Genomic DNA, 13562 nt, shown 5'->3' on the forward strand with positions numbered 1-13562 from the left:
CTCTGGCTGTGGTCAGGAGACCACTGGAGATAAGGATAACACCCACCCCAAGGGTCTGAAGCAGGTTCTTGCAGGACTTGTACAGCCTGCAAGTATTTTGGGGCAATTCATAAGGAAATGAATGAAACCCCACCCCCCAAAAAAAACCCAATCAAAAAACCAAAACCAAACCGTAAAACCACCACCTTAAACTGGTTTTCAGAGTAGCTGATCATTTCCACCTTCAAATCTCTGCGAGCTGGTGGCTCCAGCAGAATGACAGCTATTCCATATACACTTAGAAAAATTACAGGTAAAAATTCTGCAGCAGAAACTCCACAAACCACGAGCTCTGAAAGAACGTCTCCAAGCCCCTCGGTGTTCCTTCACCAGAAGCAGCAGCCAAGCCAAATAAAAGCATTACTCAATCTGTGAATGAGATGGGGAGCGGCTACTGAAGAGAGCACTAGAAAGCTCTGTGTACTCCCATTTCCACTAACTCAAGTCGTCAAAGAACAGACAGTAACTGTTAAAAAAATTAAAAAGCACCGCTTGCATGAAATAGTTATTCAACACTTTTCCTGTGGCTGTAAGAAATTTGTTAGTCATTTTTTCAGGCCTAAAATTCTCCAGCTCCTGAGAAGTATGTAAATTCACGAAAAAGAAGGAAAAAAAAATACATGAATCCAACCTTTTGCTCTTCCCATAATAAGAAACTGCAAACACGAAACTCTGAGAAATCAGAGTCCTCTGCCGTGCCTCTCACTGCTCTCTTAAGGGGATCAGCTTCCCCCAAACACTAATAAATTAAGACATACACAAAAATTTTCAAAAAGAGATTTATGCACATCATGGACCTTCTGAGTTTAAAATCACTGTCCTTCCCTTCAGCCTACAGACCACCACCTCGGACTTCATTAGAAATACAAGTATCACCAGCTTAAGCAGTATCAGGCTGTTACAGAAATGCAAATATGGGCTTTCTTATCTCAGGAATTAATACAACTTCTATAAATAAAGATTGGGAGCAATTAACGTGGCCCCAAAATAGCTATGATGCACACATGAGTGCATATAGACACACTAGCTTCCTATTTATGCTGCCCAAGAACCAATTCTAAAGGTTTTATCAGCGATTAAGGAAATGTCTGCAATACTTGGAACCCTTTAGACCAAAAAACTCAAGGAGCGTGGTCTTTTCCAGTATCTGAGCTATCCACAACCATATTCTGAACTTCAAACATGCCACAAAAATCATGACATGGTCTTCAAATTAAAATTAGAAATTTATTGCACTGATTCCTTCGTTTGTTCCTAACCAGTATCCTAAATCTGACATCTCTGTATTCACCCACAGCCCCTCAATCTCTTTGGAGAATGCAAGACAAAACAAATTACTTTTATATGCCTTGTGAAATGTGTAATTCTCATCCATTTAGTGATATAAAATATTACCTCAAAAAAATGTCCATCTAAAACATTCAGGAGAACATATCTGGGGACATGCGGCAAACTGGACTTTATTATGGGAATTAAAAAGCTCCTGAAGGTAGAGTACCCGATTGCAGACTTCAGAGATCAGTATTTCAGCCTTCCTGTGATTGTTCCAAAGCACTCTGTTAGACTAGAATCTACATATGGTTTTGATAATGTAGATTATTTAGAACATTACCGTAATGAAAGAACAACAGAGAGAAATCCTTCAAGGTAAATTACATATAGTTCTGCAGAAGCCTTCAGCATTTCGTTACTTCTTAAATGGGTATATGGCAAATCAAAATTTCTGGGTATAAAACACAAAGCGTTGCCTAATCCAGCCTTATCGGATGGACACACATCTCCCCGTACAGCCTCTCGGACCCAACCTGTGCCGGCCACTCCTAAAACTGAACCAGCTTCATCATAAGCCAGCAATAAGGTACGGCACTGAAAGCACGCGGTTTAGAAGACAATGCTCTGTTTGAATCAAAGCACAAAGTAAACTGAAGTTCACTATAGAAAGACATTTGAAACTTTTTAAAAATTTTAATTCTACTTCTGATTTGATTTAATTTGATTTTATTTACATTTAATTGAACTTTAAAGTTGCCTTCAGGCTGCCATTCAGGATAAGATACCTTAAGTCTGGATTTGTATTTTCTTACCTCTTGAAGATTTAAATAGAAAAATATAGCTGCATTTACGGTTCATTTAAATGGAGATAGCTCATTCTGAAAGCAAACTGTGAATTCAAGAAAACACTTTAAAAAAAAAAATCTTTTAAAAGCTCTCAAGATTTAGAACACAACTTCTGGATGTCTGGTTCTATCGAGCACTGGAAAAGACTACATCACTATGTACTTAGTTTTCAATTATTTGTCAATAATTAAAAATTCTTCCCTCTAAGATTTTAAGGAACTACATGTATTGCAATAACCCATGAACTTAAATAGCTTGGAACTGTGTCTTTTTTTTATTATTGTTATTTTTTTTATCTACTATACATTAAGGACTCATCCATAATAACTTTCCAGCCATATTCTCACAGTATCCCTGTATTTGTGGGGTTTCCCCTCCCGCCCCCCAACTTTAAACAACTATATCATGGTTGTGCCTCACGGTACCACAATCTAAGGAGAGCACCAAATCCTTCTCCTGTGTCATTCCAGCTATTGATTGAAATAGATTCTAGATTGATAGATTCTTCCTGGTCCTGAAGATATGATATGCGGTATTAGAGAACCTGAGACCAGGCACACATCTAGCAGTCTAAATCCTGGGATCACTCAGCCCTTCCTCTTTAATGCCAACGTTGCCACTCATTACAAGCTAATAATTCATTAACCACTGATATATACCCAGCCTTAACCCCTTCCTCGCTAGCCACAACCTCTAACTCAGTCTTTATCTGGTTTTATTTCATTTTTTAGTTTTTCTCCTTCTGAACTTCTCGGTTGATGAATCTCTTTCCCATGTCACATAGGCACCCGGCTTCTCCTCCACGTATTTCTCAAGTAGCTATAAATCTTCCCAGGTTTGGAATAAGTCCTTGTAAAAACACCTCTCCCTTTCTTACTCTTCATTTTTCAAGTGTTACAGGGTTTCTATTAAAATATCTCTAACAACAAGAAAAAAATGTGGCAGACAAAAATGGAAAAGAAGCTGAACACTTGATTTAATCTCTTCATTCTTCTTCAGCACCCAACTGTAATTTTCCTAGTGTGGCAAAGGGATAAAGATTATCGCAGAAATCTGAAGTGCAGCAGGCAGATTACTTGATGTACTAAAAGTTAATTTAGAAAATAAAAACAAATGTTTTCCAATGCCAACCATAAAAAATTCCCGTTGCTAACTACTTCCATGGTTTTTTTTGAAAACAAACCCTTCAAGTTGTACACACACACTCACCAAACTCCTTGGCACGCGCCTGGTGGCCTCGACCAGATGCCTGAGGTCAAAACCTGCAGCAAAAAGCAGTGCTTGCCTCGTTGTATGTTATTTTCCTATTAGCTTCCCACATAGAATTTGTTGTTCCACTGCTACACAGGCAGTGGGACCTGCGGTAAGGAGTAAGGAATATTTCTGGCTTCTGCCCCCTGCTAGAGAATTTTCTCTGTCATTATTCACCTCACATTACGTGACACTGTTCTCAATTCTGATTTCTTACAGACAGAATTGAAATATCCAAACCATGACTAAGCTACAAAGATCTAGTCATACTTGGGAGTCTTCAGGAAAGGATACACTGAAGACGGACTAGCAGCCACACCAAAACTGCCACCCACCAAAATCACAGCGGGTTTTGATGCTCAAAAAGCTTTTGAGACCAGAGGGAGGATCAGATCAATCTCTCTTTACACTTGATATATACATGGTCAATAATTCTTAATTCTTGGTTCACATAGCACATGACTTTGAAGACATGGGATCATGGGATGCTCTCCATCTATATAGACCATAAACCCCAAAAATGAGGTATCCAAAAGATTATTGTGCTCAAGACAGGGAATACTGGGTGAAAAGCTTGAAGTTAAGTAATATAATGGACACTAATAGTAGAAGATACAGTTGTATCTTTCATCTCTATAATCCTCCTCTCTGAGGACAGAAAGGGATGGTAATCCCTAGCAAATAAGCTCACTTTTAGGGGCACTCTAATAGACAGGATCTGTCCATTCCAAGTTTTTCCATTTCTGGTAACACCAAACAGGCCAAAATCAGGGCTTTCTTGTGCTTAGTGTTAAAAAAACATGAAGCATCTTTGACCCAAGTAAATTTCAAACATCTCAGAAGAAAGCACAAAAATAGGTTATGAAGAAAAAATGACATTATGTGAATCTGTAAAGCTTTTTTTTTTTTTCCCCAACCCTCTCAACATATGACTCTTATTTTAAAAACAACACAAAACAAAAAAAGCAACTCTGTGATCCAATGCGATATTCGTAACTCGGGCACTCAAAATGAGGTACAAGAGGTTAATGCCTCTTTGCACAGTCTGGATGGAAAACGTTGGGAGTCACAGCTCTGTGAACTGATAAAACCGCAAAGCGTTACTTGTGTCAGTTCTGCTATAAAATAGGTTACGGTCCTATCTATCGGATGACAGAGGGGTTAACACTACAGTTGTAATTAGCATTGACTGACAACTCTGGCCCAAGCTCAAGAGATGTAAGAAATAAATGAGCATAACATATCAGCTCGTTGCCATCTGCATTCAGAGTCCTACCAGGAATGTTACAGAATCATAGAATTGTCCAGGTTGGAAGGGACCTTTAAGATCATCCAGTCCAACCATCAACCTAGCCCTGACAAAAACCCATCACTAACCCATGTCTCTAAGCTCTATGTCAACCCATCTTTTGAACACCTCCAGGGATGGGGCCTCAACCCCTTCCCTGGGCAGCCCATTCCAAGGCTTAAGAACCCTTTCAGCGTAAACATTTTTTCCTAATATCCATCCTAAACCTCCCCTGGTGCAACTTGAGGGCATTTCCTCTTGTCCCATCGCCTATTCCTTGGGAGAAGAGACCGACCTCCCCTGGCTGCACCCTCCTTTCAGGGAGTTGGAGAGAGCGAGAAGGTCTCCCCTCAGCCTCCTTTTCTCCAGGCTGAACACCCCCAGCTCCCTCAGCTGCTCCTCACAAGACTTGTGCTCCAGACCCCTCACCAGCTCCGTTGCCCTTCTCTGGACACGCTCCAGCACCTCAACCTCAATGTCTTTTTTATGGGAAGGGGCCCAAAACTGGACACAGCACTCGAGGTGGGGCCTCACCAGTGCCCAGTCCAGGGGGACCATCACCTCCCGAGTCCTACTCCCCACGCTGTTCCTGACACAGGCCAGGATGCTGTTGGCCACCTGGGCACACTGCTGGCTCATGTTCAGCCCACAGTCACCAACTCCCCCAGGCCCTTTTCTGCCGGGCAGCTCCAGTCACTCTGCCCCAAGCCTGGAGCGCTGCCTGGGGCTGGTGTGACCCAAGGGCAGGACCCGGCACTTGGCCTTGTTGAACCTCAACCTGTTAGTAGGATGCTGTGGGGAAATCTAAACTACACCTAATTTGAGAGTGAAAGCCTTCGTCTGCAAAGACAGTCGAGTTTTTGAGTGTAACTGGTGGGTAACCAGGTGAGAGTAACTTTTTAATACAAAAATACACAGATTGAAATATTTTAAATACTAATCCATTTTCTTCGTGAACTTGATCAGACATTAGAATATGTTTGCTGCATGATTAAATCAAATATAAATAAGCAAATGAAATAGTCCTTTCAAACTGTTTTACATACACACATATGTATTTAGCAAACTTACATTTGCTAATAACTCATTAAGAATTTAAAGAGTGACAGATTTTATAAAATTTGACAGATTTCACTGGCTAGCACCCCACACACTGCAGCGAGGCACACAGTTCTCAGCACAACCAAGAGAAAAAGCAGTGGGTAAGCCAAGACTTTGGGGAGCGGCAGGAGAAGGGACGTGTCCCTGTGCTGGCAGTGGCACCTGGGAGGACACAGTTTGTCCCTGTCACACGCCGTGGGACCTGCCGAGCACAGCCACCTCCAACACAAGCAAAGAGCATCTCAGCAACACCCTACTCTAGTGACCCCTTCACCTCTCTGCCCAAATACCTGGAAGAAAGCAAGAACCAAACAAAAATATCTACTGCTTTCCAGTCTTAAACCAAACATATAAACTAAATATATATAAACTTATAAGTTAAACTTATAAGTTATATATAAACTGCCTGAAATTTAAAAATAATTACCTGTCTATTCAAAGGAAATATAAAGTTCAGCTCATCCCCATAGCTGTGAGCTCAGCCTGTGGAGGAACTGCCTGCCTGGTACCTGCACAGACCGTGAAACTATTTTATTTTCAAAAGAAATATGAAGTTGTTTGAATTTTCTCAAATGTTTGTCCTTTATATTTCACTCCAGGTTCAAAAATTTCTTCTAGCGTATTTCTTCCTTTTTTTGAAATATTCCAAACAATTTCTTTCCCTTTTGCTGATTTTTTTTTTTTTATTTACTTATCCCGCCTTCTCCTAATTCTTCTAATATGTCTCATTCTTTAGTGTTTCCTCGTGTTTATCTTTTACTTATTCCTCATCTACCCTTGAATTTCTACAAAAAGAAAGGTTAGTACCAGGGCGTACCGCACCCAGGTACTCCCGTCGCCACCCGGAATAAACCCAGTAAAATGAGATAACCTTTATCTCCTCCAGAGGAATCCCTGTTTTCTAGCGAGGATCTGCTATACATCTGATCTATGCATTCTACCATTTGCTACAGAAAGATTTAGAAAAGAACCCATTCGCCTACAAACTCTACTCATGCCCTAATTATTAAATGTAATAGGAATATTTAATATATTAATTGCATAAATATTTAAATGTTTGTTTCGTGGTTATAAAGTTACTAATACTTTTCCCTCTCTTCCTGCTTCCTCTGCCTCCTGTTCAAATCAGCTCTAATCAAATTTAAAGTGGGAAATACTGCTTTGCTCCATATGGGAGAATATTTATATGTTCTATTTCCATAATAATTTCATTTAGTTTTTCAGGCAGAAGTAGCTTTTCCTGACTTTCCACATCAAACCTTAATGCCTATTCACCACAAGATAAGAAAATGTTATTACACCATAACTAGCTCAAGCACCAACATATACTTATCCCAAGAGATACAATCTGAGCATTAACAAAACAGGTTATTACCCTATTTATTAAAAAATTATGACGTGTCCACTCCTGTACCAAACATAAACCATGCATGAAAAGAACTGCAATAAAAAGGAGGAAGAATATCAAAATTCAAGTGCTTGATACCTCACACATATTTAGAATTTGCTTGCTTTTTGTCACTTTATGCATTACTTCCTTAATTTCTTTATATCTAGAAAGGAAATCACATGCTGAAATTATTCGCACAACTGGCAATTATGGGTTTGATCTTACAGTGAAGACTACGAGGTTGATGTAAAGTCTCAAATACAGGAGAAAAAATTGAGATGGATGAAATAATTATGCTAACAGATTGCATGAAGTTTGAGGATCTGCAATACTTTCCGCAAGGACAGGAAACATACTTTCTTCCTCTAAATTATGTTCTTCTCATTTGGCAAGAACATATGCCCACTGCCTCCCCCCAAATTTTTCTTATCTCTTACTACGAAACTGAAACCGAAAGGATTTTATTTATCAACCACAATGTTTCCTGGAACACCCTGAAGTCAAACTGTAACACTGAAAATATCACAGAAGCTGGCAGTACGGAGCGAACGCATATCAATCCTTTTTAAACACAATCCTACCCAAAATAACAAGTGCTTACATTTTATTTAATCATAAATAGCATCAGCGTATCATCACTGTGTGAGAGGCAGTGTATTCCGAAGGGTCACTGCACTGAGTTAAGGAGCTTAAGTTCAATTCCTACTGCAAAAACTCAAATTTTGGGGTCTCTGGACAAGTCGCTTCTCTGTGTTTCCACTACCACATTTTGCCATCTTAATTCTTTTCATAAATGCCTTCTAGTCTCCATTTAATCTCCAGACGTAACTGAAAGAAGAGGAATTCTAGTACTAGTATTAATTACACCTACGGAATCAGCTGGAGCCTGACAACAGCAGGAACTACGCACAAGCAGCCAAAAAAGGGTTGTTTTGATTTAACGCAGCCAGTTTACGTTTCTAATTTGGAGACCACATAAGTAAAACACAAACACTGCAAAAATTGAAACATTTGAAGACAAAACAGAAAATACATAAACAAGGAAGAGGAAAAAGCTGAGAGGAATCCCAGTAGGGCCACGAGCTGAGCTGAGCTCTGGAAGCACAGCTGAAGAATTTCTTTACATCCCCTTTAACTAATACCTGCATCCCAGTTCCAAGCTTTTTTCTCTCCTCTTCAGAAAATGGTTTTACCACTCAAAAAAACCCACAAAATCATAATGCAGAGACTTACTTGGGTTGGGACAAGCACTGGAGGATACGCCAGCTTGTGATGTCTGTACATCCAGAAGGAAAAGAGCACAATCACGGCAATTCCCATGATAGGCACCAACGAATAAAGCAAGGTGTTGAACAGAGGCGGCTTAGGTGTAACAGGATTTGAAGTTGCTGAAGAAAGGAAAGAAAAAAAACGATACAGGTTTTAAGAAACAAAAATCATCCAGTGTTTGAAATGTCTAGCATCCCAATTTTCTAAAAATTCTTGCAATCAGCACAACAGGCTAAAAATACCTGATTAAACAGCATATTCTAACAGAAACAGACACATATTTAAAAGGCGGCGTTTTGGAAAGCACAGAAATAACTTAGATCCCCAGATTTAGCGATCAGCACATCTAACTTTGTGCTTCTAAGCTCCGTCTACCTACAGCATGCACGAGGTGTTTGTACTTTGAGAAGACTGCAAGAATACCATCACCTAATGAATTAAAAAAGGATCAATACAGAGGTCTAGTCTTTGGAATGCGCACAAATAAGATGCCATTAGTAAGCAGAACAGGCCAGAAATGATCTGCCAACATTTCTACGAGCTGTTGGTTGGCTGAAAGTGAGAGTCCTCTGGCTGAAGACGCTGCCGTAGGACCTCCAGAAAGCCTCCAGAGAAGCCCCACTTCCGAGGCGGCAGGGGCAGCCACAGGCCCCCGGGGCAACAGAGGTTTCATGAGAGCGAAGAAGAATAATGTCAGTTATTGCCTTAGCAGTATCACTGGCAAAAATGACAAGAATACCTCCTGGGTCAACAAGGGCTATTTCAATCTCATGGAAAATGTTATTTAATTTCATAAACAACTTCCTCCGGCTATTTGGTACACAAGACATTTGCTGTTTTCAGTTCAGTTATTAACGTTATTCAGTTTCGCAACGAAGATTAGCTTCTTGACTGGAAGAAGATATGCAAGAATAATCAAATAATCTTTTTAGTCATTGTTTTTTAAAACAATTATTTAAGTCTGGCTATCTGATTTTCTTTGTAACCTGGGAGGAAATTCTTTCCCCCTTTTTAAAGGTTATTGTGTCAATTTACAGAGAAACTCAAAAGGCCAATTAGTTAAAGAAATAGCGAGAGCTTTGTTTCAAGAAGAGGAGCATTCATAGGCTGGTACGTGAATATAAGGATGATACGGCTTTTAGCCCAGTGATTTATAGACACTTACAGAAGCTTAACTATACAATTAAAGTAAGATTTGACAGTAACTTCTGTATCTTAAAACAGCCAATTACTTCAGATTATCCTTCCTTCTCACCTTCAGAGAAGAGCTGAGATACCTTTTATCAATATAAATTACTTCTAGTAGAGACACCTTTCAACACTGAAGAAATGAACTGGCAATTTTCTCGGCTCTTTATGTGAATCTACACAGCGCTCTATCACCCGGGAATCCGAAACCTTCTGGCAGGAAAAACTGACCACAACATTCCAAAAAGTCTTATCTCCTGAACGCGCACGATATTAAATATTTCGGAACTCTGCTGAGCGGTTCCTTCAATAAATGTGCTAGTCCAACTTACGTTGCGTGACCTCCATTTCTGGAAAGTAGAAAAAGCGTTCGTTGCACATGTTGCCTTCACAACAGCAGAAAAACACTTCAGGGCTGTCTTTCTTCTCTATGCAATCATTCCTACAAAAGACAGTAATAAAAAAATTATTAATCTTAAATTGGGTGTTTTTTTCCTGTTCAAGAGAAAACATCCGCTCATATTTAAAATTTGAAGTGAATTTCACTATATCATCCAGGATAATATACTACCCAAATAAGAGTTAAATGTGAAGAAACAAATTAAAGCATTGCTATTTTATATTGTAATAAATGTTATTAAAACTGCAACTGCACACAGTTAAAGAAAACCACCAACAGGATACTGACGAACAGTTCACAATCTAGATTTAAACAGGACAAACAAATGATCAAACAGCTTTAACCATAAACTCACAGTACATGCATTAGAGACAAGCGGGGAGGAGAATTTCTAAATTTTATTTTGTTTTTAGAAAATAAAAAAAAGAAAAAGATGAAATTTCTACAATTTCCCCTGCTTACATTATGCTCAGGGAGAGGACTGACTTCACTTCAGGGTTTATTCAGTGAATTAACTGCAGGAAAGGAGTTCTATTAATAAGCTGAAAATAGTCAAGTCGGGAAAGAAAAATGGACATCACGCAGGAGACAACTTGACAGGAGAAAGTATAATTTGAAAATCCTGCAGAAATAGTTGAGGGTTTCAGACACAGCTGAAGATTGTCAAAGTTTTGAGTTTATCTTCAAAAGTTAGGGTTATTTTATAGAACCAGCTCTTACAACTACGCTGTACTGTATCGTCCATAAAACATTTATTCTTTGATGTTCTTGATCCGCTGTTGTTTGGAGTTCATCATACTGTAAGCCCCTGGTCAGTAACCCACTCTTCGCTCCCCCAGGTAAGATTTTGTTTAAATAGATATTTCAGACAAACAAGGCAGCATGCGTTCTCATGACAAGTTACAGTTAATGAGGTCTTTGAGCCAGAAAAATTTTTCCTCAGTTTTCAACTATTTCCTTTCTGTCTTTCCTGCCTTTTTTTTTTTTCTTCTTTCAACTCCTTTTCTTTCTGCAAGGTAGAATTTAATATCTTTTTTTTTTTTAAACTGTCCAAAGATATGTGTGAAACCAGTGGGGTAACAATGCTACAGAACCTAATTTTTATTTTCAAATCGAAAAATTCTATTTCCAGTCTAGAAGTGTAACATTTTGCTTAATAAATAAACTTAGGTCAGAAATGGTAAATATCCCCACTTCTTTTGCAAAACTACAACTGAGAATGGACTGGAAAAAAAACCACTTTCCAATCCTAATTGACTTACAGTTACTAGATATTAGTAGTAAACAAGATTTCTTTAAAATTGTCCTTCCCCTTCCAGCATAGCTGAATTTCAATCGTGCTGTGCAAGCGAACCTGCAGATGCTTTGCTACTTCTCCGAGAGAAAGATAAATCAAAACTACCGTTCAACTTCGCTTTAAACTGTCATTAAAGGAGAAAATATCTTAGTGTGTAGAGAAACTTCATTTGGGAGAAATGATTATAATGATTTCTTCTACTCGCTTAAGAAACACAAAAGGAAAAATTTCTAAAATACCACTAGAAATAATTTCTAAGTAAGTTTTAATGAATATCTACTACGCGTTTATTTTCTTAATTCTCTCCCATTCCATACAATAACAGTTTTGGTCAAATAAAACTTAGAACAGTACTTCAAAGAACTATAATACCATTTCTTAAGAGAGTCATGACCTTTATTCAGCCAGTATCTAACCAGCCTCAAGTCCTGCTGTTACTGCTCATGGGTACTCGCTAGACCATCTGTTATAAAAAAAAGGACTGGAATTTTAGAATATTCCACGACTCTTAGAGCTGCCACTGAGGTAGAGCTTTTTAATAAATAGGCTTATTTATAATAAATGGGTTTTTGAACAAAATACTTCTACGTTTTAGTAAAGAGCAGACGTAAAATGCTGACTTTACTCTAAAGACTTTGGAAAAGTGAAGTAGAGAATCTTGCATTCTTGTTTCAGTGTCTGTATTTGCATCGTTTGGCAATAACAAGTCATTAGAAAACCTATTATCAATGGCCCAAAAAAGAGTAAATTAAACACCTGTTTTTTAATATACAGTAAGTAAATAAGAGAAGGTAAAACATGCTATTCTGCAAACAAGACAAAGTACTTAGATGCTAAGTCAGGTCCCTAAATCCAGGTAACTGAGACAGAAAAAAAAAAAAAAAAAAAAAAAGCATGTGTGTATGTGTTTGTGTATTTAAAACCAAGGTAACTATTCACAAATTACTGTATCATCATTTGTCTCAAGTCCTGTTTGCAGAGCAGAGGATGTACAAATTATGGACAAGCAAAACAGTTTAAAATTACAACTAAATTTAAAATCTATAGGAAAACTCACTTACCTGTCATAACAATTAATGTCATCTAGCCAGCAGCCTTGCTTCACAATTTCAATTGATCCAGAAATATTCTTCCATGTAGCAAAACAGTGTCGCCTTTTATCTTTATCACCGTAACAAGGTTCAATCCCACTGCGATTTGTTTTATCTTTTTCCCAATTAGCGTTGTAGTAGATGCACTCCTGTGTTTCTGATCTGCCAAGTATGGCACCTTTTAGGAACGAAAAGTAAATCACAATTAAACGGCCTTCTGAAGGACGAGACATAGGAACAGTCAAAACCAGGATGTACTAAAACATCATACACCACTTCCATCAATATGCCCTATCCCCTCCTATTTTTTCCTTTTTTTTAAATAAGGAAATAAAACATTTAAAGTTCAGAAGCATTCCAAGTGTTGAAACACAAAACAAAGATCTCCCATTAAGTCAAACATGGATAACTTCTCAAGATTTGAAGAAATAAAAAAAAAACAAGTTATGGCAATACTTTTCCCTGAGCAGCAATAGCAGAGATAATTTTAAATACTGAACAGTAAAGATTTAATTATAATATTAGCCAAACAAGAAGTTTTAGCTAGTAGAATTCAGCAAAAGGCATTTTTGTCTCTTATTTTGTTACATGTGCCAAAAAAAAAGCAGTCAGTACATCTTATAAACCTAACCCAATTAATAAATTCATCATTTAAACCAACAACCTCTCTTCCCTTAGCTTTCATCTGTGATGGAGCTTCTTAACACAAGACACTGAAGTCTAAGACACACTACGCTAAAATAATATTTTTTTATGTCATTCTGCTTTGCCAAGTGAGCAACTGGAACGGAGACCAGTAAGTGCGAGGAACCAGTCCCTAATCTCCAAGGACAGCACTGTTTTTTTGCTGCATGGTCCCAACTGGAACACGGAAGACACGAGGTCTTTGCCGTAACTCAATAACCATCATTTTTATTTTTGATCATCCCAGCATTCTTAAAACCAAAACTTTCTGAACTTTTGAATTTAATTTTATCTTTTAAATTACAAACGTCATTGATTCACCGATGGCTACTGACAACTTACAGCAAACCCCAGCAAATACCAACAGACTGAGGCACCTCAAAGCAGAGCAAACTTCATAGTTTTGATGTGATACGAAGCACCGATCTGGTTTCTCCAAAGGTAAA

The 13562-nt window shown here is 38.3% G+C and overlaps 1 protein-coding gene across 2 annotated transcripts in view; it reads right to left on the bottom strand.

The window, feature by feature from the left end:
• The window catches only part of ACVR2A (activin A receptor type 2A), a 75943-nt gene that overhangs the window by 17861 nt on the left and 44520 nt on the right, over nt 1–13562 (bottom strand). Inside the window, exons 2-4 of one of the 2 annotated variants that reach the window (XM_074145154.1) lie at nt 12403–12610; nt 9977–10086; nt 8421–8575 (exon numbers count right to left, since the gene is read on the bottom strand). In XM_074145154.1, the coding sequence (XP_074001255.1) occupies nt 8421–8575; nt 9977–10086; nt 12403–12610 (473 nt within the window). Of the gene's footprint in view, nt 1–8420; nt 8576–9976; nt 10087–12402; nt 12611–13562 lie in introns of those variants that run through there. The other variant, XM_074145155.1, reaches the window with a different exon arrangement.

The sequence above is a fragment of the Numenius arquata genome, chromosome 3 (assembly GCF_964106895.1).
Source record: "Numenius arquata chromosome 3, bNumArq3.hap1.1, whole genome shotgun sequence".
In the NCBI taxonomy this organism is placed as follows: Eukaryota; Metazoa; Chordata; class Aves; order Charadriiformes; family Scolopacidae; genus Numenius; species Numenius arquata.